The 23,727-nt window shown below is 53.6% G+C and overlaps 1 protein-coding gene across 1 annotated transcript in view; it reads left to right on the top strand.

The window, feature by feature from the left end:
- Positions 1 to 3,479: 3,479 nt before the first annotated feature.
- The window catches only part of SPEF2 (sperm flagellar 2), a 159,593-nt gene continuing 139,345 nt past the window's right edge, over positions 3,480 to 23,727 (top strand). The window contains exon 1 of the mRNA XM_069745962.1: positions 3,480 to 3,637. Within this exon, the coding sequence (XP_069602063.1) occupies positions 3,580 to 3,637 (58 nt within the window). The 5' untranslated portion in view covers positions 3,480 to 3,579. The remainder of the gene's footprint in view (positions 3,638 to 23,727) is intronic.

Raw genomic sequence — 23,727 nt, 5'->3', positions numbered from 1 at the left:
CCCCATACAGCCTGTCCCCCCATACAGCCTGTCCCCCATACAGCCTGCCCCCCATACAGCCTGTCTCCCATACAGCCTGTCCCCCCATACAGCCTGTCCCCCATACAGCCTGTCCCCCCATACAGCCTGCCCCAATAGCCTGTCCCCCCATGCAGCCTGTCCCCCATACAGCCTGTCCCCCCATACAGCCTGTCTCCCATACAGCCTGTCCCCCCATACAGCCTGTCCCCCCATACAGCCTGCCCCCCATACAGCCTGCCCCCCATACAGCCTGCCTCCCATACAGCCTGTCCCCCCATACAGCCTGTCCCCCCATACAGCCTGCCCCCCATACAGCCTGCCCCCCATACAGCCTGCCTCCCATACAGCCTGTCCCCCCATACAGCCTGTCCCCCATACAGCATGTCTCCCATACAGCCTGCCCCCCATACAGCCTGTCTCCCATACAGCCTGTCCCCCATACAGCCGTCCCCCCATACAGCCTGCCCCCCATACAGCCTGTCCCCCCATACAGCCTGTCCCCCATACAGCCTGCCCCCCATACAGCCTGCCTCCCATACAGCCTGTCCCCCCATACAGCATGTCTCCCATACAGCCTGTCCCCCATATAGCCGTCCCCCCATACAGCCTGCCCCCCATACAGCCTGTCCCCCCATACAGCCTGCCCCCCATACAGCCTGTCCCCCATACAGCCTGTCCCCCCATACAGCCTGCCCCCCATACAGCCTGTCCCCCCATACAGCCTGCCCCCCATACAGCCTGTCCCCCATACAGCCTGCCCCCCATACAGCCTGTCCCCCCATGCAGCCTGCCCCCCATGCAGCCTGCCTCCCATGCAGCCTGCCTCCCATGCAGCCTGTCCCCCATGCAGCCTGCCCCCCATGCAGCCTGCCCCCCCATGCAGCCTGCCCCCCATGCAGCCTGTCCCCCCATGCAGCCTGTCCCCCCATGCAGCCTGCCCCCCCATGCAGCCTGCCCCCCATGCAGCCTGCCCCCCCATGCAGCCTGCCCCCCAACAGCCTGTCCCCCCATACAGCCTGTCCCCCCATACAGCCTGTCTCCCATACAGCCTGTCTCCCATACAGCCTGCCCCCCCAACAGCCTGTCCCCCCATACAGCCTGTCCCCCCATACAGCCTGTCCCCCATACAGCCTGCCCCCCATACAGCCTGTCTCCCATACAGCCTGTCCCCCCATACAGCCTGTCCCCCATACAGCCTGTCCCCCCATACAGCCTGCCCCAATAGCCTGTCCCCCCATGCAGCCTGTCCCCCATACAGCCTGTCCCCCCATACAGCCTGTCTCCCATACAGCCTGTCCCCCCATACAGCCTGTCCCCCCATACAGCCTGCCCCCCATACAGCCTGCCCCCCATACAGCCTGCCTCCCATACAGCCTGTCCCCCCATACAGCCTGTCCCCCCATACAGCCTGCCCCCCATACAGCCTGCCCCCCATACAGCCTGCCTCCCATACAGCCTGTCCCCCCATACAGCCTGTCCCCCCATACAGCATGTCTCCCATACAGCCTGCCCCCCATACAGCCTGTCTCCCATACAGCCTGTCCCCCATACAGCCGTCCCCCCATACAGCCTGCCCCCCATACAGCCTGTCCCCCCATACAGCCTGTCCCCCATACAGCCTGCCCCCCATACAGCCTGCCTCCCATACAGCCTGTCCCCCCATACAGCATGTCTCCCATACAGCCTGTCCCCCATATAGCCGTCCCCCCATACAGCCTGCCCCCCATACAGCCTGTCCCCCCATACAGCCTGCCCCCCATACAGCCTGTCCCCCATACAGCCGTCCCCCCATACAGCCTGTCCCCCCATACAGCCTGTCCCCCCATACAACCTGCCCCCATACAGCCTGCCCCCATACAGCCTGTCCCCCCATACAGCCTGCCTCCCATACAGCCTGTCCCCCCATACAGCCTGCCCCCATACAGCCTGTCCCCCATACAGCCTGCCCCCCATACAGCCTGCCTCCCATACAGCCTGTCCCCCCATACAGCCTGTCCCCCATACAGCCTGCCCCCATACAGCCTGTCCCCCATACAGCCTGCCCCCCATACAGCCTGCCCCCCATACAGCCTGTCCCCCCATACAGCATGTCCCCCATACAGCGTGCCCCCCATACAGCCTGTCCCCCATACAGCCTGCCCCCCATACAGCCTGTCCCCCCATACAGCCTGCCCCCCATACAGCCTGCCCCCCATACAGCCTGCCTCCCATACAGCCTGTCCCCCCATACAGCCTGTCCCCCCATACAGCATGTCTCCCATACAGCCTGCCCCCCATACAGCCTGTCTCCCATACAGCCTGTCCCCCATACAGCCGTCCCCCCATACAGCCTGCCCCCCATACAGCCTGTCCCCCCATACAGCCTGTCCCCCATACAGCCTGCCCCCCATACAGCCTGCCTCCCATACAGCCTGTCCCCCCATACAGCATGTCTCCCATACAGCCTGTCCCCCATACAGCCGTCCCCCCATACAGCCTGCCCCCCATACAGCCTGTCCCCCCATACAGCCTGCCCCCCATACAGCCTGTCCCCCATACAGCCGTCCCCCCATACAGCCTGTCCCCCCATACAGCCTGTCCCCCCATACAACCTGCCCCCATACAGCCTGCCCCCATACAGCCTGTCCCCCCATACAGCCTGCCTCCCATACAGCCTGTCCCCCCATACAGCCTGCCCCCATACAGCCTGTCCCCCATACAGCCTGCCCCCCATACAGCCTGCCTCCCATACAGCCTGTCCCCCATACAGCCTGCCCCCCATACAGCCTGTCCCCCATACAGCCGTCCCCCCATACAGCCTGTCCCCCCATACAGCCTGTCCCCCCATACAACCTGCCCCCATACAGCCTGCCCCCATACAGCCTGTCCCCCCATACAGCCTGCCTCCCATACAGCCTGTCCCCCCATACAGCCTGCCCCCATACAGCCTGTCCCCCATACAGCCTGCCCCCCATACAGCCTGTCTCCCATACAGCCTGTCCCCCCATACAGCCTGCCCCCCATACAGCCTGTCTCCCATACAGCCTGTCCCCCCATGCAGCCTGCCTCCCATACAGCCTGTCCCCCATACAGCCTGTCCCCCCATACAGCCTGCCCCCCATACAGCCTGTCCCCCCATACAGCCGTCCCCCCAGCCCCCCATGCAGCCTGTCCCCCCATACAGCCTGCCCCCCATGCAGCCTGCCCCCCATGCAGCCTGCCCCCCATGCAGCCTGTCTCCCATACAGCCTGTCTCCCATACAGCCTGTCCCCCATACAGCCTGCCCCCCATGCAGCCTGCCCCCCATACAATGAGGTAATAAAAAATAAACAAAATGCCGAACTATCAGAATATAGGAGGGAAAGAAGAAACTCCGCCGAACCATCAGCCTGCTGTACACTGTGCTGCCAGCAGGGGGCGCGCTGCTCTCACTACACAACAACCCGCCGCTGCAGTCTCTGCGCGCTGTGTAACGGTCGCCATGGTTCCGGTTGTCATGGAGATAGGACGCGGCCTGGCGGCTCCGGTGAGCAAGCGGGATCCCGAGCAGCGGGTGATGACCCCGGAGCGGCGGAGCCATGACCGAGATCATCTGCCAGTGGCTGAACGACGAGCTGGGGCTGTCCCGGCGTGTGGGTGAGTCCTCCGGATCTTCTGATACTTGTAGTGCCCCAAGTCTGCACCTTGTGTCCAGGAGCCCTGGCAGCCGGACTGACAACCCCTGTGTGAGTTCTGGAGGCAGCCATGACAGTTGTCAGCTCTCCCAGACGGAGAGTATGAGAGGTGGCTGATAAATCCCTGGGGGTCTCCAGCTGTGATGGGGTTAATGAGTCCGTCCCTGGGGGTCTCCAGTAGTGATGGGGTTAATGAGTCCGTTCCTGGGGGTCTCCAGTAGTGATGGGGTTAATGAGTCCGTCCCTGGCGGTCTGCAGTAGTGATGGGGTTAATGAGTCCGTCCCTGGGGGTCTCCAGTAGTGATGGGGTTAATGAGTCCGTCCCTGGCGGTCTGCAGTAGTGATGGGGTTAATGAGTCCGTCCCTGGGGGTCTCCAGTAGTGATGGGGTTAATGAGTCCGTCCCTGGGGGTCTCCAGTAGTGATGGGGTTAATGAGTCCGTTCCTGGGGGTCTCCAGTAGTGATGGGGTTAATGAGTCCGTCCCTGGCGGTCTGCAGTAGTGATGGGGTTAATGAGTCCGTCCCTGGGGGTCTCCAGTAGTGATGGGGTTAATGAGTCCGTCCCTGGGGGTCTCCAGTAGTGATGGGGTTAATGAGTCCGTCCCTGGCGGTCTGCAGTAGTGATGGGGTTAATGAGTCCGTCCCTGGGGGTCTCCAGTAGTGATGGGGTTAATGAGTCCGTCCCTGGGGGTCTCCAGTAGTGATGGGGTTAATGAGTCCGTTCCTGGCGGTCTGCAGTAGTGATGGGGTTAATGAGTCCGTCCCTGGCGGTCTGCAGTAGTGATGGGGTTAATGAGTCCGTCCCTGGGGGTCTCCAGTAGTGATGGGGTTAATGAGTCCGTCCCTGGGGGTCTGCAGTCGTGATGGGGTTAATGAGTCCGTCCCTAGGGGTCTCCAGTAGTGATGGGGTTAATGAGTCCGTCCCTAGGGGTCTCCAGTAGTGATGGGGTTAATGAGTCCGTCCCTGGGGGTCTCCAGTAGTGATGGGGTTAATGAGTCCGTCCCTAGGGGTCTCCAGTAGTGATGGGGTTAATGAGTCCGTCCCTGGGGGTCTCCAGTAGTGATGGGGTTAATGAGTCCGTCCCTGGGGGTCTCCAGTAGTGATGGGGTTAATGAGTCCGTCCCTGGGGGTCTGCAGTCGTGATGGGGTTAATGAGTCCGTCCCTAGGGGTCTCCAGTAGTGATGGGGTTAATGAGTCCGTCCCTGGGGGTCTCCAGTAGTGATGGGGTTAATGAGTCCATTCCTGGTGGTCTCCAGTAGTGATGGGGTTAATGAGTCCATCCCTGGGGGTCTCCAGCTGTGATGGGGTTAATGAGTCCGTCCCTGGGGGTCTCCAGCTGTGATGGGGTTAATGAGTCCGTCCCTGGGGGTCTCCAGCTGTGATGGGGTTAATGAGTCCGCCCCTGGAGTCTCCAGTAGTGAAGGGGTTAATGAGACCGTCCCTGGAGTCTCCAGTAGTGATGGGGTTAATGAGTCCGTCCCTGGGGGTCTGCAGTAGTGATGGAGTTAATGAGACCGTCCCTGGGGGTCTGCAGTAGTGATGGGGTTAATGAGTCCGTCCCTGGCGGTCTCCAGTAGTGATGGAGTTAATGAGATCGTCCCTGGGGGTCTCCAGTAGTGATGGGGTTAATGAGACCGTCCCTGGGGGTCTCCAGTAGTGATGGGGTTAATGAGACCGTCTCTGGGGGTCTCCAGTAGTGATGGGGTTAATGAGTCCGTCCCTGGGGATCTTCAGTCGTGATGGGGTTAATGAGTCCGTCCCTGATGGTCTCCAGTAGTGATGGGGTTAATGAGTCCGTCCCTGGGGGTCTTCAGTCGTGATGGGGTTAATGAGACCGTCCCTGGGGGGTCTCCAGTAGTGATGGGGTTAATGAGACCGTCTCTGGGGGTCTCCAGTAGTGATGGGGTTAATGAGTCCGTCCCTGGTGGTCTCCAGTAGTGATGGGGTTAAAGAGTCCGTCCCTGGGGGTCTGCAGTAGTGATGGGGTTAATGAGTCCGTCCCTGGGGGTCTGCAGTAGTGATGGGGTTAATGAGACCGTCCCTGGGGGTCTCCAGTAGTGATGGGGTTAATGAGACCGTCCCTGGGGGTCTCCAGTAGTGATGGGGTTAATGAGACCGTCCCTGGGGGTCTGCAGTAGTGATGGGGTTAATGAGACCGTCCCTGGGGGTCTCCAGTAGTGATGGGGTTAATGAGACCGTCCCTGGGGGTCTCCAGTAGTGATGGGGTTAATGAGACCGTCCCTGGGGGTCTGCAGTAGTGATGGAGTTAATGAGACCGTCCCTGGGGGTCTCCAGTAGTGATGGGGTTAATGAGACCGTCCCTGGGGGTCTCCAGTAGTGATGGGGTTAATGAGTCCGTCCCTGGGGGTCTCCAGTAGTGATGGGGTTAATGAGACCGTCCCTGGGGGTCTCAGTAGTGATGGGGTTAATGAGACCATCTCTGGGGGTCTCCAGTAGTGATGGGGTTAAAGAGTCCGTCCCTGGGGGTCTCCAGTAGTGATGGGGTTAATGAGTCCGTCCCTGGGGGTCTCAGTAGTGATGGGGTTAATGAGACCATCTCTGGGGGTCTCCAGTAGTGATGGCGTTAATGAGTCCGTCCCTGGGGGTCTCCAGTAGTGATGGGGTTAATGAGTCTGTCTCTGGGGTCTCCAGTAGTGATGGGGTTAATGAGTCCGTTCCTGGTGGTCTCCAGTAGTGATGGGGTTAATGAGTCCGTCCCTGGGGGTCTCCAGTAGTGATGGGGTTAATGAGTCCGTTCCTGGTGGTCTCCAGTAGTGATGGGGTTAATGAGTCCTTCCCTGGGGGTCTCCAGTAGTGATGGGGTTAATGAGACCGTCCCTGGGGGTCTTCAGTAGTGATGGGGTTAATGAGTCCGTCCCTGGGGTCTCCAGTAGTGATGGAGTTAATGAGACCGTCCCTGGGGGTCTCCAGTAGTGATGGGGTTAATGAGACCGTCCCTGGGGGTCTCCAGTAGTGATGGGGTTAATGAGTCCGTCCCTGGGGGTCTCCAGTAGTGATGGGGTTAAAGAGTCCGTCACTGGGGGTCTCCAGTAGTGATGGGGTTAATTAGACCGTCCCTGGAGTCTCCAGTAGTGATGGGGTTAATGAGACCGCCCCTCGGGGTCTCCAGTAGTGATGAGGTTAATGAGACCGTCCCTGGGGGTCTCCAGTAGTGATGGGGTTAATGAGACCGTCCCTGGGGGTCTCCAGTAGTGATGGGGTTAATGAGACCGTCCCTGGGGGTCTCCAATAGTGTTGGGGTTAATGAGTCCGCCCCTGGGGGTCTCCAGTAGTGATGGGGTTAATGAGTCCGCCCCTGGGGGTCTCCAGTAGTGATGGGGTTAATGAGTCCGTCCCTGGGGGTCTCCAGTAGTGATGGGGTTAATGAGTCCGCCCCTGGGGGTCTCCAGCTGTGATGGGGTTAATGAGACCGCCCCTGGGGGTCTCCAGTAGTGATGAGGTTAATGAGACCGTCCCTGGGGGTCTCCAGCTGTGATGGGGTTAATGAGACCGTCCCTGGGGGTCTCCAGCTGTGATGGGGTTAATGAGACCATCTCTGGGGGTCTCCAGTAGTGATGGGGTTAATGAGACCGCCCCTGGGGGTCTCCAGTAGTGATGGGGTTAATGAGTCCGCCCCTGGGGGTCTCCAGCTGTGATGGGGTTAATGAGACCGCCCCTGGGGGTCTCCAGTAGTGATGAGGTTAATGAGACCGTCCCTGGGGGTCTCCAGCTGTGATGGGGTTAATGAGACCGCCCCTGGGGGTCTCCAGTAGTGATGGGGTTAATGAGACCATCTCTGGGGGTCTCCAGTAGTGATGGGGTTAATGAGACCGCCCCTGGGGGTCTCCAGTAGTGATGGGGTTAATGAGTCCGCCCCTGGGGGTCTCCAGCTGTGATGGGGTTAATGAGACCGTCCCTGGGGGTCTCCAGCTGTGATGGGGTTAATGAGACCGCCCCTGGGGGTCTCCAGTAGTGATGAGGTTATTGAGACCGCCCCTGGGGGTCTTCAGTAGTGATGGGGTTAATGAGACCATCTCTGGGGGTCTCCAGTAGTGATGGGGTTAATGAGACCGCCCCTGGGGGTCTCCAGTAGTGATGGGGTTAATGAGTCCGCCCCTGGGGGTCTCCAGCTGTGATGGGGTTAATGAGACCGCCCCTGGGGGTCTCCAGTAGTGATGAGGTTAATGAGACCGTCCCTGGGGGTCTCCAGCTGTGATGGGGTTAATGAGACCGCCCCTGGGGGTCTCCAGTAGTGATGAGGTTATTGAGACCGCCCCTGGGGGTCTTCAGTAGTGATGGGGTTAATGAGACCATCTCTGGGGGTCTCCAGTAGTGATGGGGTTAATGAGTCCGCCCCTGGGGGTCTCCAGTAGTGATGAGGTTATTGAGACCGCCCCTGGGGGTCTTCAGTAGTGATGGGGTTAATGAGACCATCTCTGGGGGTCTCCAGTAGTGATGGGGTTAATGAGTCCTCCCCTGGGGGTCTCCAGCTGTGATGGGGTTAATGAGACCGCCCCTGGGGGTCTCCAGTAGTGATGAGGTTAATGAGACCGTCCCTGGGGGTCTCCAGCTGTGATGGGGTTAATGAGACCGTCCCTGGGGGTCTCCAGCTGTGATGGGGTTAATGAGACCGCCCCTGGGGGTCTCCAGTAGTGATGAGGTTATTGAGACCGCCCCTGGGGGTCTCCAGTAGTGATGGGGTTAATGAGACCATCTCTGGGGGTCTCCAGTAGTGATGGGGTTAATGAGACCGCCCCTGGGGGTCTCCAGTAGTGATGGGGTTAATGAGTCCGCCCCTGGGGGTCTCCAGCTGTGATGGGGTTAATGAGACCGCCCCTGGGGGTCTCCAGTAGTGATGAGGTTAATGAGACCGTCCCTGGGGGTCTCCAGCTGTGATGGGGTTAATGAGACCGCCCCTGGGGGTCTCCAGTAGTGATGAGGTTATTGAGACCGCCCCTGGGGGTCTCCAGTAGTGATGGGGTTAATGAGACCATCTCTGGGGGTCTCCAGTAGTGATGGGGTTAATGAGACCGCCCCTGGGGGTCTCCAGTAGTGATGGGGTTAATGAGTCCGCCCCTGGGGGTCTCCAGCTGTGATGGGGTTAATGAGACCGCCCCTGGGGGTCTCCAGTAGTGATGAGGTTATTGAGACCGCCCCTGGGGGTCTCCAGTAGTGATGGGGTTAATGAGTCCGCCCCTGGGGGTCTCCAGTAGTGATGGGGTTAATGAGTCCGCCCCTGGGGGTCTCCAGTAGTGATGGGGTTAATGAGTCCGCCCCTGGGGGTCTCCAGCTGTGATGGGGTTAATGAGACCGCCCCTGGGGGTCTCCAGTAGTGATGAGGTTAATGAGACCGTCCCTGGGGGTCTCCAGCTGTGATGGGGTTAATGAGACCGTCCCTGGGGGTCTCCAGCTGTGATGGGGTTAATGAGACCGCCCCTGGGGGTCTCCAGTAGTGATGGGGTTAATGAGTCCTTCCCTGGGGGTCTCCAGTAGTGATGGGGTTAATGAGTCCGCCCCTGGGGGTCTCCAGTAGTGATGGGGTTAATGAGTCCGCCCCTGGGGGTCTCCAGTAGTGATGAGGTTATTGAGACCGCCCCTGGGGGTCTCCAGTAGTGATGGGGTTAATGAGACCATCTCTGGGGGTCTCCAGTAGTGATGGGGTTAATGAGACCGCCCCTGGGGGTCTCCAGTAGTGATGGGGTTAATGAGTCCGCCCCTGGGGGTCTCCAGCTGTGATGGGGTTAATGAGACCGCCCCTGGGGGTCTCCAGTAGTGATGAGGTTAATGAGACCGTCCCTGGGGGTCTCCAGCTGTGATGGGGTTAATGAGACCGCCCCTGGGGGTCTCCAGTAGTGATGAGGTTATTGAGACCGCCCCTGGGGGTCTCCAGTAGTGATGGGGTTAATGAGACCATCTCTGGGGGTCTCCAGTAGTGATGGGGTTAATGAGACCGCCCCTGGGGGTCTCCAGTAGTGATGGGGTTAATGAGTCCGCCCCTGGGGGTCTCCAGTAGTGATGGGGTTAATGAGTCCGCCCCTGGGGGTCTCCAGTAGTGATGGGGTTAATGAGTCCGCCCCTGGGGGTCTCCAGCTGTGATGGGGTTAATGAGACCGTCCCTGGGGGTCTGCAGTAGTGATGGGGTTAATGAGACCGCCCCTGGGGGTCTTCAGTAGTGATGGGGTTAATGAGACCATCTCTGGGGGTCTACAGTAGTGATGGGGTTAATGAGACCGCCCCTGGGGGTCTCCAGTAGTGATGGGGTTAATGAGTCCGCCCCTGGGGGTCTCCAGCTGTGATGGGGTTAATGAGACCGCCCCTGGGGGTCTCCAGTAGTGATGAGGTTAATGAGACCGTCCCTGGGGGTCTCCAGCTGTGATGGGGTTAATGAGACCGCCCCTGGGGGTCTCCAGTAGTGATGAGGTTATTGAGACCGCCCCTGGGGGTCTTCAGTAGTGATGGGGTTAATGAGACCATCTCTGGGGGTCTCCAGTAGTGATGGGGTTAATGAGACCGCCCCTGGGGGTCTCCAGTAGTGATGGGGTTAATGAGTCCGCCCCTGGGGGTCTCCAGCTGTGATGGGGTTAATGAGACCGCCCCTGGGGGTCTCCAGCTGTGATGGGGTTAATGAGTCCGCCCCTGGGGGTCTCCAGCTGTGATGGGGTTAATGAGTCCGTCCCTGAACTCACTGTCTGTCTGCGGTTGCCTCTGTCCTTTGCTGGATGCAGAATGAGTTAACTTAGAATCCGTCAGTGAGCTTCTAGTAACTGGATTGTCTTTTATCTTCCCAAGACAAAGTTTAGTTCACTTTTCATGTGCTCATAAAGCGACACTAAAAGAAATAAGAGTTGTAAAGTCTCCTAGTATTAGCTCACTGATTGATTCTCAGTTAACTCGTATGCTATGGGGGTGTCTGTGGATTTAAAAGTAAAAAAAAGTGCTTTTAATGCATGAAAATAATACATAAAGGTATTTACAGTGGGGCAAAAAAGTATTTAGTCAGTCAGCAATAGTGCAAGTTCCACCACTTAAAAAGATGAGAGGCGTCTGTAATTTACATCATAGGTAGACCTCACCTATGGGAGACAAACTGAGAAAAAAAAATCCAGAAAATCACATTGTCTGTTTTTTTATCATTTTTTTTGCATATTATGGTGGAAAATAAGTATTTGGTCAGAAACAAACAATCAGGATTTCTGGCTCTCACAGACCTGTAACTTCTTCTTTAAGAGCCTCCTCTTTCCTCCACTCATTACCTGTAGTAATGGCACCTGATTAAACTTGTTATCAGTATAAAAAGACACCTGTGCACACCCTCAAACAGTCTGACTCCAAACTCCACTATGGTGAAGACCAAAGAGCTGTCAAAGGACACCAGAAACAAAATTGTAGCCCTGCACCAGGCTGGGAAGACTGAATCTGCAATAGCCAACCAGCTTGGAGTGAAGAAATCAACAGTGGGAGCAATAATTAGAAAATGGAAGACATACAAGACCACTGATAATCTCCCTTGATCTGGGGCTCCACCCGTGGGGTCAGAATGATCACAAGAACGGTGAGCAAAAATCCCAGAACCACGCGGGGGGACCTAGTGAATGAACTGCAGAGAGCTGGGACCAATGTAACAAGGCCTACCATAAGTAACACACTACGCCACCATGGACTCAGATCCTGCAGTGCCAGACGTGTCCCACTGCTTAAGCCAGTACATGTCCGGGCCCGTCTGAAGTTTGCTAGAGAGCATTTGGATGATCCAGAGGAGTTTTGGGAGAATGTCCTATGGTCTGATGAAACCAAACTGGAACTGTTTGGTAGAAACACAACTTGTCGTGTTTGGAGGAAAAAGAATACTGAGTTGCATCCATCAAACACCATACCTACTGTAAAGCATGGTGGTGGAAACATCATGCTTTGGGGCTGTTTCTCTGCAAAGGGGCCAGGACGACTGATCCGGATACATGAAAGAATGAATGGGGCCATGTATCGTGAGATTTTGAGTGCAAACCTCCTTCCATCAGCAAGGGCATTGAAGATGAAACGTGGCTGGGTCTTTCAACATGACAATGATCCAAAGCACACCGCCAGGGCAACGAAGGAGTGGCTTCGTTAGAAGCATTTCAAGGTCCTGGAGTGGCCTAGCCAGTCTCCAGATCTCAACCCTATAGAAAACCTTTGGAGGGAGTTGAAAGTCCATGTTGCCAAGCGAAAAGCCAAAAACATCACTGCTCTAGAGGAGATCTGCATGGAGGAATGGGCCAACATACCAACAACAGTGTGTGGCAACCTTGTGAAGACTTACAGAAAACGTTTGACCTCTGTCATTGCCAACAAAGGATATATTACAAAGTATTGAGATTAAATTTTGTTTCTGACCAAATACTTATTTTCCACCATAATATGCAAATAAAATGTTAAAAAAACAGACTGTGATTTTCTGGATTTTTTTTTCTCAGTTTATCTCCCATAGTTGAGGTCTACCTATGATGTAAATTACAGACGCCTCTCATCTTTTTAAGTGGTGGAACTTGCACTATTGCTGACTGACTAAATACTTTTTTGCCCCACTGTATGTAAAACTGCAGGGACACCAGCCAGGATCTGTGTATGGACAGGTAGACAGAGATGAGGAGATGTAGGGCGGTGCAGCACTGTGGAGAGGTCGGGTAGATGGTAGACAGATGAGGAGATTTAGGGCGGTTCAACACTATGGAGAGGACGGTTATTGTGGCAGATAGAGGAGTGTGGGATGTAGGGCGGTGCAGCACTGTGGAGAGGATGGATAGGGTGGTATGCAGGGATGAGGAGGAGACGTAGGGTGGTGCAGCACTGTGGAGAGGACGGTTATATTGGCAGACAGAAGGAGGGTATGTAGAGCAGTGCAGTACTGTGGAGAGGACAGGTAGTTTGGTATGCAGGGATCAGGAGGAGAAGTAGGGTGGTGCAGCACTGTGGAGAGGACGGGTAGGGTGGTATGCAGGCATGAGGAGGGGAGGTAGAATGGTGCAGCACTATGGAGAGGACGGGTAGGGTGGTATACAGGGATGAGGAGGGGAGGTAGAATGGTGCAGCACTATGGAGAGGACGGGTAGGGTGGTATACAGGGATGAGGAGGGGAGGTAGAATGGTGCAGCACTATGGAGAGGACGGGTAGGGTGGTATGCAGGGATGGGGAGGGGAGGTAGGACGGTGCAGCACTGTGGAGAGGACGGGTAGGGTGGTATGCAGGGATGAGGAGGGGAGGTAGGACGGTGCAGCACTGTGGAGAGGCCGGGTAGGGTGGTATTCAGGGATGAGGAGGGGACGTAGAGCAGTGTAGCACTGTGGAGAAGATGGGTAGGGTGGTATGCAGGGATGAGGAGGGGATGGAGGTTGGTGCAGCACTGTGGAGAGGACCGGCAGGGTGGTATGCAGGGATGAGGAGGAGATGTAGGGCAGTGCAGCACAGTGAAGTTGATGGTTATTGTGGCAGACAGGAGGAGGGGGTGTAGGGTGGTGCAGAACTGTGAAGAGGACGGGTAGGGTGGTATGCAGGGATGAGGAGGGGAGGTAAGGAGGTGCAGCACTGTGAAGAGGATGGTTATTGTGGCAAATAGAGGAGGAGGGGATGTAGGGTGTGCAGCACCGTGGAGAAGACGGGTAGGGTGGTATGCAGGGATGAGGAGGGGATGTAGGGCGGTGCAGCACTGTGAAGGGGATGGTTATTGTGGCAGATAGAGGAGGAGGGGATGTAGGGTGTGCAGCACTGTGGAGAAGACGGGTAGGGTGGTATGCAGGGATGATGAGGGGAGGTAGGGCAGTGCAGCACTGTGAAGAGGATGGTTATTGTGGCAGATAGAGGAGGAGGGGATGTAGGGTGGTGCAGCACTGTGAAGAGGACGGGTAGGGTGGTATGCAGGGATGAGGAGGGGATGTAGGGCAGTGCAGCACTGTGAAGAGGATGGTTATTGTGGCAGATAGAGGAGGAGGGGATGTAGGGTGGTGCAGCACTGGGGAGGACGGGTAGAGTGGTATGCAGAGATGAGGAGGGGATGTAAGGCGGTGCTGCACTGTGAAGGGGACGGGTAGGGTGATATGCAGGAATGAGGAGGGGGATGTAGGGTGGTGCAGCACTATGGAGAGGACGGGTATGGTGGTATGCAGGGATGAGGAGGGGATGTAGAGCAGTGCAGCATTGTGGAGAGGACGGGTAGGGTGGTATGCAGGGATGAGGAAGGGACGTAGGGTGGTGCAGCACTGTGGAGAGGACGGGTAGGGTGGTATGCAGGGATGAGGAAGGGATGTAGGGTGGTGCAACACTGTGGAGAGGACAGGTAGGGTGGTATGCAGGGATGAGGTGGGGATGTAGGGTGGTGCAGCACTGTGAAGAGGACGGGTAGGGTGGTATGCAGGGATGAGGAAGGGATGTAGGGTGGTGCAGCACTGTGGAGAGGACAGGTAGGGTGGTATGCAGGAATGAGGAGGGGATATAGGGTGGTGCAGCACTGTGGAGAGGACGGGTAGGGTGGTATGCAGGGATGAGGAGGGGATGTAGGGCGGGGCACCACTGTGAAGAGGACGGGTAGGGTGGTATGCAGGAATGAGGAGGGGATGTAGGGCGGTGCAGCACTGTGGAGAGGACGGGTAGGGTGGTATGCAGGAATGAGGAGGGGATGTAGGGCGGTGCAGCACTGTGGAGAGGACGGGTAGGGTGGTATGCAGGAATGAGGAGGGGATGTAGGGCGGTGCAGCACTGTGGAGAGGACGGGTAGGGTGGTATGCAGGGATGAGGAGGGGATGTAGGGCGGTGCAGCACTGTGGAGAGGACAGGTAGGATGGTATGCAGGGATGAGGAGGGGATGTAGGGCGGTGCAGCACTGTGGAGAGGACGGGTAGGGTGGTATGCAGGAATGAGGAGGGGATGTAGGGCGGTTCAGCACTGTGGAGAGGACAGGTAGGGTGGTATGCAGGAATGAGGAGGGGATGTGGGGCGGTGCAGCACTGTGGAGAGGACGGGTAGGGTGGTATTCAGGAATGAGGAGGGGATGTAGGGTGGTGCAGCACTATGGAGAGGACGGGTATGGTGGTATGCAGGGATGAGGAGGGGATGTAGGGCGGTGCAGCACTGCGGAGAGGACAGGTAGGGTGGTATGCAGGAATGAGGAGGGGATGTAGGGCGGTGCAGCACTGTGGAGAGGACAGGTAGGGTGGTATGCAGGGATGAGGAGGGGATGTAGGGCGGTGCAGCACTGTGGAGAGGACGGGTAGGGTGGTATGCAGGAATGAGGAGGGGATGTAGGGCGGTGCAGCACTGTGGAGAGGACGGGTAGGGTGGTATGCAGGGATGAGGAGGGGATGTAGGGTGGTGCAGCACTGTGGAGAGGACGGGTAGGGTGGTATGCAGGAATGAGGAGGGGATGTAGGGCGGTGCAGCACTGTAGAGAGGACAGGTAGGGTGGTATTCAGGAATGAGGAGGGGATGTAGGGCGGTGCAGCACTGTGGAGAGGACAGGTAGGATGGTATGCAGGGATGAGGAGGGGATGTAGGGCGGTGCAGCACTGTGGAGAGGACAGGTAGGATGGTATGCAGGGATGAGGAGGGGATGTAGGGCGGTGCAGCACTGTGGAGAGGACGGGTAGGGTGGTATGCAGGAATGAGGAGGGGATGTAGGGCGGTGCAGCACTGTAGAGAGGACAGGTAGGGTGGTATTCAGGAATGAGGAGGGGATGTAGGGCGGTGCAGCACTGTGGAGAGGACAGGTAGGATGGTATGCAGGGATGAGGAGGGGATGTAGGGCGGTGCAGCACTGTGGAGAGGACAGGTAGGATGGTATGCAGGGATGAGGAGGGGATGTAGGGCGGTGCAGCACTGTGGAGAGGACGGGTAGGGTGGTATGCAGGAATGAGGAGGGGATGTAGGGTGGTGCAGCACTGTAGAGAGGACGGGTAGGGTGGTATGCAGGAATGAGGAGGGGATGTAGGGTGGTGCAGCACTGTAGAGAGGACAGGTAGGGTGGTATGCAGGAATGAGGAGGGGGATGTAGGGCGGTGCAGCACTGTGGAGAGGACAGGTTTTTTGTAGACAGAGATGTTGGATGTAATCACCATTATCTGTCATTGTAGGAGTGCTTAGATCCTGTGCTCCTGTTTTACTCCTGTCACTACCCAGTAAACAGAATACATGAAGTATTTGTTCCTCGGAGTCTGACAATTTCTCTTGTGAATTCTCACATTGGGAAGCTCCTCTGTGCATGGAGTCTCCTTTACCTGTTGGCTGGCACAGATGGTAACGAGCTCAGCCCTGTGCACCCATCTGTCCGGGTGCTGCTGGTTCCTCAGTGCAGGGCTGACACTTTGGCAGCCGCCCCATATTTGCTTTAGTTACTGAGGCTTTGTCATTAGCGGAGCCGGTGCAGGTCCCCGCGGTGTCCCCTGTGTGCTCCGGGGAGGAAATCCTGCGCAGCACAGGGACTCTCATCATCCAGATCTTGTATGAGAGGACAGGGGGCTCTGAATGATTTCTCTTTGGTTCTCTAAATGTTTTTATAACATTTTTAAAGATCTCCAGGATAATATAGCAATGATAGTGCAGAAGTCAGGAGTCCTGCAGAAAACCGGCGGCGATCACCATTGTCATCTCCAGCATGGTCACTGGGAAGGAACAGTTGATTGATTATTCCTAAATAAAACCAGCCCTTCCCTGTGATTTACACCAGCTCCTCTGTTCTGTGAGTCACCTCCAGCAACCAAACAAAACCAAGATGAGGAAAACAAACACGTCTCCGTCCCCACAGGATCCACTGTACATGTCTGCACCGCTGCCGAGCTGATGAGAACTGTAATAACTTGTTTTTTTCCTATCTAAAATAATAGACCAGCCGTGTAATAATGATTATACACTATAGGTTTAAAGAAAACAGGTCCCTGTCCACAGCTCAATAGGTAATAACTCTTATCTTACACCCCTATATTACATCCTTTACTATACTTCAGAGCTGCACTCAATATTCTGCTGGTGCAGTCACTGTGTACATACATTACATTACTGATCCTGAGTTACATCCTGTATTATACCCCAGAGCTGCACTCACTATTCTGCTGGTGCAGGCACTGTGTACATACATTACATTACTGATCCTGAGTTACATCCTGTATTATACTCCAGAGCTGCACTCACTATTCTGCTGTTGCAGTCACTGTGTACATACATTACATTACTGATCCTGAGTTACATCCTGTATTATACTCCAGAGCTGCACTCACTATTCTGCTGGTGCAGTCACTGTGTACATACATGACATTACTGATCCTGAGTTACATCCTGTATTATATCCCAGAGCTGCACTCACTATTCTGCTGGTGCAGTCACTGTGTACATACATTACATTACTGATCCTGAGTTACCTCCTGTATTATACTCCAGAGCTGCACTCACTATTCTGCTGGTGCAGTCACTGTGTACATACATTACATTACTGATCCTGAGTTACATCCTGTATTATATCCCAGAGCTGCACTCACTATTCTGCTGGTGCAGTCACTGTGTACATACATTACATTACTGATCCTGAGTTACATCCTGTATTATACTCCAGAGCTGCACTCACTATTCTGCTGGTGCAGTCACTGTGTACATACATTACATTACTGATCCTGAGTTACATCCTGTATTATACCCCAGAGCTGCACTCACTATTCTGCTGGTGCAGTCACTGTGTACATACATTACATTACTGATCCTGAGTTACATCCTGTATTATATCCCAGAGCTGCACTCACTATTCTGCTGGTGCAGTCACTGTGTACATACATTACATTACTGATCCTGAGTTACATCCTGTATTATACTCCAGAGCTGCACTCACTATTCTGCTGGTGCAGTCACTGTGTACATACATGACATTACTGATCCTGAGTTACATCCTGTATTATATCCCAGAGCTGCACTCACTATTCTGCTGGTGCAGTCACTGTGTACATACATTACATTACTGATCCTGAGTTACATCCTGTATTATACTCCAGAGCTGCACTCACTATTCTGCTGGTGCAGTCACTGTGTACATACATTACATTACTGATCCTGAGTTACATCCTGTATTATATCCCAGAGCTGCACTCACTATTCTGCTGGTGCAGTCACTGTGTACATACATTACATTACTGATCCTGAGTTACATCCTGTATTATACCCCAGAGCTGCACTCACTATTCTGCTGGTGCAGTCACTGTGTACATTACATTACATTACTGATCCTGAGTTACATCCTGTATTATACTCCAGAGCTGCACTCACTATTCTGCTGGTGCAGTCACTGTGTACATACATTAAATTACTGATCCTGAGTTACATCGTGTATTATACTCCAGAGCTGCGCTCACTATTCTGCTGGTGCATTCACTGTGTACATACATTACATTACTGATCCTGAGTTACCTCCTGTATTATACCCCAGAGCTGCACTCACCATTCTGCTGGTGCAGTCACTGTGTACATACATTACATTACTGATCCTGAGTTACATCCTGTATTATACCCCAGAGCTGCACTCAATATTCTGCTGGTGCAGTCACTGTGTACATACATTACATTACTGATCCTGAGTTACATCCTGTATTATACCCCAGAGCTGCACTCACTATTCTGCTGGTGCAGTCACTGTGTACATACATTACATTACTGATCCTGAGTTACCTCCTGTATTATACCCCAGAGCTGCACTCACTATTCTGCTGGTGCAGTCACTGTGTACATACATTACATTACTGATCCTGAGTTACATCCTGTATTATACCCCAGAGCTGCACTCACTATTCTGCTGGTGCAGTCACTGTGTACATACATTACTGATCCTGAGTCACATCCTGTATTATACCCCAGAGCTGCACTCTCTATTCAGCTGGTGCAGTCACTGTGTACATACATTACATTACTGATCCTGAGTTACATCCTGTATTATACTCCAGAGCTGCGCTCACTATTCTGCTGGTGCAGTCACTGTGTACATACATTACATTACTGATCCTGAGTTACATCCTGTATTATACCCCAGAGCTGCGCTCACTATTCTGCTGGTGCAGTCACTGTGTATATACATTACATTACTGATCCTGAGTTACATCCTGTATTATACTCCAGAGCTGCACTCACTATTCTGCTGGTGCAGTCACTGTGTACATACATTACATTACTGATCCTGAGTTACATCCTGTATTATACTCCAGAGCTGCACTCACTATTCTGCTGGTGCAGTCACTGTGTACATACATTACATTACTGATCCTGAGTTACATCCTGTATTATACCCCAGAGCTGCACTCACTATTCTGCTGGTGCAGTCACTGTGTACATACATTACATTACTGATCCTGAATTACATCCTGTATTATACCCCAGAGCTGCACTCACTATTCTGCTGGTGCAGTCACTGTGTACATACATTACATTACTGATCCTGAGTTACATCCTGTATTATACCCCAGATCTGCACTCACTATTCTGCTGGTGCAGTCACTGTGTACATACATTACATTACTGATCCTGCGTTACATCCTGTATTATACCCCAGAGCTGCACTCACTATTCTGCTGGTGCAGTCACTGTGTACATACATTACATTACTGATCCTGAGTTACCTCCTGTATTATACCCCAGAGCTGCACTCACTATTCTGCTGGTGCAGTCACTGTGTACATACATTACATTACTGATCCTGAGTTACATCCTGTATTATACCCCAGAGCTGCACTCACTATTCTGCTGGTGCAGTCACTGTGTACATACATTACTGATCCTGAGTCACATCCTGTATTATACCCCAGAGCTGCACTCTCTATTCAGCTGGTGCAGTCACTGTGTACATACATTACATTACTGATCCTGAGTTACATCCTGTATTATACTCCAGAGCTGCGCTCACTATTCTGCTGGTGCAGTCACTGTGTACATACATTACATTACTGATCCTGAGTTACATCCTGTATTATACCCCAGAGCTGCGCTCACTATTCTGCTGGTGCAGTCACTGTGTATATACATTACATTACTGATCCTGAGTTACATCCTGTATTATACTCCAGAGCTGCACTCACTATTCTGCTGGTGCAGTCACTGTGTACATACATTACATTACTGATCCTGAGTTACATCCTGTATTATACTCCAGAGCTGCACTCACTATTCTGCTGGTGCAGTCACTGTGTACATACATTACATTACTGATCCTGAGTTACATCCTGTATTATACCCCAGAGCTGCACTCACTATTCTGCTGGTGCAGTCACTGTGTACATACATTACATTACTGATCCTGAATTACATCCTGTATTATACCCCAGAGCTGCACTCACTATTCTGCTGGTGCAGTCACTGTGTACATACATTACATTACTGATCCTGAGTTACATCCTGTATTATACCCCAGATCTGCACTCACTATTCTGCTGGTGCAGTCACTGTGTACATACATTACATTACTGATCCTGCGTTACATCCTGTATTATACCCCAGAGCTGCACTCACTATTCTGCTGGTGCAGTCACTGTGTACATACATTACATTACTGATCCTGAGTTACATCCTGTATTATACCCCAGAGCTGCACTCACTATTCTGCTGGTGCAGTCACTGTGTACATACATTACATTACTGATCCTGAGTTACATCCTGTATTATACCCCAGAGCTGCACTCACTATTCTGCTGGTGCAGTCACTGTGTACATACATTACATTACTGATCCTGAGTTACATCCTGTATTATACTCCAGAGCTGCGCTCACTATTCTGCTGGTGCAGTCACTGTGTACATACATTACATTACTGATCCTGAGTTATCTCCTGTATTATACCCCAGAGCTGCACTCACTATTCTGCTGGTGCAGTCACTGTGTACATACATTACATTACTGATCCTGAGTTACATCCTGTATCTCTTTTTATTATAAAAGTACAAAACAAAACTTACAGGCAAAGCTTACAGACAAACTCAATAACAAAACAAATTATTTACAATCCCCAAAAAGTCCAATGTCCAGCAGATTTATACAAACAAAATGTTCCTCCATTTCATTAATACCCGCAGCATGGGAAGAGACCTCAACCTATATCCTTTTTCCCCCTCATACACACATACCCACGCATTCATCCCTAGAAAAAAAAAACAAGTCGGCCAGCTGCCCTAAACAAAGTAAATAGGCCACCTGGCCGAAACTTAATCATATTTTTTTATATATTTTTTTGTTTTATATATTTTTTTTATAAAATTTTTTTTTTTCCTCCTAAACTATACCACCACCATTCCCCCAAAGGTCCCACGAAAGTTTGTGGCCTATCACACCAGGTCCCACGAGAGTTTGTGGCCTATCACACCAGGTCCCACCAAAGTTTGTGGCCTTTCCTATACAGCAAGGTCCATAAAAGTTTATGGCCTTTTTTTTCCTCTTCTTGGCATCCCGCCGGACGTCCATTCACCAAAACCCATTCCCCCACCCCCCAAGAAACCCCCCACCCCACCTAAACTAAATCCCCCTACACACATCATAGTACACATGGAACATATATATACAACCTTATAATAACATATCAATAATAACATAATAATAATAACATAATAATAATAACCACTACACACCTTAACCATGACCAAAGAACAGGCCCAAGTTCAATGCTTGCAAGCCCTATACCCAGGTTACCGATTACAAAACAAAAATCTGTAAGTGAGGGTTACAGCCCACCACCAGGAACTGGAGACCAGAGGCTCTCACCCTAATCTACCGCACATCACCCTGACCCTCCCTAACAACATAAAAGAGAAAATCCTGTCCCTATAGCCCTACCAATCTCTCCGTACCTGCCCCTACCTGTCCCTCACTGACCCTCACTACCAACCTAATACTAACTACCTGTCCCTAAAGACTGTCCCTATCTGTCCCTATCTGTCCCTACACATCTATCTGACCCTACAAAATAAAAAGATAAAAAAAGACTAACTCAACGCTATCACAGGCACACAGAACCTAACTCTCCCTAGGGCACATTAAAGGAGAAACCCCTCCATAGAAGAGAGGCCCTCCCTGCACCCAGCCTCTCAAACTCCAGCACGCGCACTTTTGCCAGGTCACCCAGGATGTTCCTAATCACCTCTTCCCCGGGGAGGACTTTCCGCTGAGTAGACACTAGACACCGTGCATTCCACGTGTGGAACCTAGTTACTAAACTAACTAAGAAAACCGTGCCCCGATCTCGGCCACCAAGGGACCTGAATGCCCCATAGGCCCACTCCGCATAGGAAAGGCCTGCCAGCCTGGGCCAGCCAATGGAAGCACCCACCCTGCTATAGACCTCTGTATTAAAGGGACACCGAAGCAGGAAATGCTCCATGCTTTCAAGCATGTTGCCACACTCCTCGCGGGGACAATCCCGGTCATCAGAGCGTCTGCACTTCAGGTTGTCCCTCACATACAGCTTCCCATGGAAGCAGCGCCAAGCCAAGTCCCAAAACTTCAAGGGGATCCGCTTAGAGTTCAATAACCCGAGCCCCACCTCCAGATCCCAGCTTGGGCAATCCCTGAGCGCCAGGGGCTTCTGAAAGTGGGTCAACAGGACCCTATTGTCAAGAAACCTTCTCAACATGGTCCTGAACTCCCACACTCCCAGACTCCACCGACGGATCACCTTCAGAACTGGAGTAGCATAAGCCAGAAGATCCCCATGAGGTGTACGAAGGTCCTTCACCTGCCCTCCTGTCTCCCATTCCTGGAAGAAAGGCCGAAACCACCCCCTACAGGAGAATACCCACAGAGGAGCCCTCTCTAACCAGAGGTTGGCGATGTTTGCCTTAAGAAAGGTGTTTACTAGAAACACCACTGGGTTGACCATACCCAACCCTCCTAGTCTCCTCGTGCGGTACGTGACCTCCCTCTTGATTAGGTTCAGCCTATTTCCCCATAATAATTGGAAAAACAGGCTGTAAACCCGTGTCCAAAGAGGCTCTGGCAAGATGCAGACGCTGCCCAGATATATTAGCAAAGGAACCAAATAGCCCTTGGCAAGACTAACCCTTTCCCTTAGGGTCAAAGACCAACCCTTCCACTGATTCACCTTCTGAGCGGCAATCTTAAGTCTGCCCTCCCAGTTTTGCTGGGGATAGTCCCCCGGGCCGAAACTGATGCCTAATATTTTTGCTGTGGCCTGAGGCCCTGGAAGGGTGTCCGGGAGATCAAAACATGGATCTCCCCCTCCCAGCCAGAGACTCTCACACTTGTCCCGGTTGATCATGGATCCGGATGCCACCGAGTAGCGTTCAACCTCAGACATCACCCAATCTGCCTCCTCTCTCGAGGATACAAAAAGGGAAACATCGTCAGCGTACGCCACTACCCTCAAGGCGGCCTCAGGATCCGCCTGGTCCATCCCAACTCCCACCAACGGTCCACGCTCCACCCTCCTTAAAAGGGGGTCGATCGCAAACACGTATAACAGTGGGCTCAGAGGACAGCCCTGGCGGACACCAGACCTCACCTCAAAAGGGTGTCTGACCCAACCGTTCATGAGCGGAAAAGTCTCTGCCCCATTGTATAAAACTCTCAACCAATCAACAAACCTCCCAGGCAGACCATATCTCAGAAGGACGGACCAGAGGTACTCATGGTTAACCCGGTCAAAGGCCTTCGCCTGATCTAAGGACAGCAAGTACCCCTTCCAGTGACCCGCCCTGCCCTGCTCCACTGCCTCCCGGACACCGAGCACAGCACTAAATGTACTGCGGCCTGGAACAGAGCAGTGCTGGGCCCCCGAAAGGAGCCGGGGCGCAAACTGCACCAACCGATTAAAAAGCACCTTTGCCAGAACCTTTCGGTCCGTATTGAGAAGCGCTATGGGACGCCAATTCTCAATACGGGACGAGTCTTTACCCTTTGACAGGATAATCAGGGCTGACTTCCTCATTGAACTGGGCAGAATGTCCGAGGAGAGACACTCATTAAACATCTCAGTCAAGAGGGGGACCAAAGAGTCCCTAAAAGTCTTGTAGAACTCGGATGTTAAGCCATCCGGACCGGGCGACTTTTTGGGCCGGA

The sequence above is a fragment of the Ranitomeya imitator genome, chromosome 1 (assembly GCF_032444005.1).
Source record: "Ranitomeya imitator isolate aRanImi1 chromosome 1, aRanImi1.pri, whole genome shotgun sequence".
Lineage (NCBI taxonomy): Eukaryota > Metazoa > Chordata > Amphibia > Anura > Dendrobatidae > Ranitomeya > Ranitomeya imitator.
The sequence above is the reverse complement of the archived record's forward strand: the minus strand, read 5'-3'. Positions and strand labels throughout refer to the sequence as shown.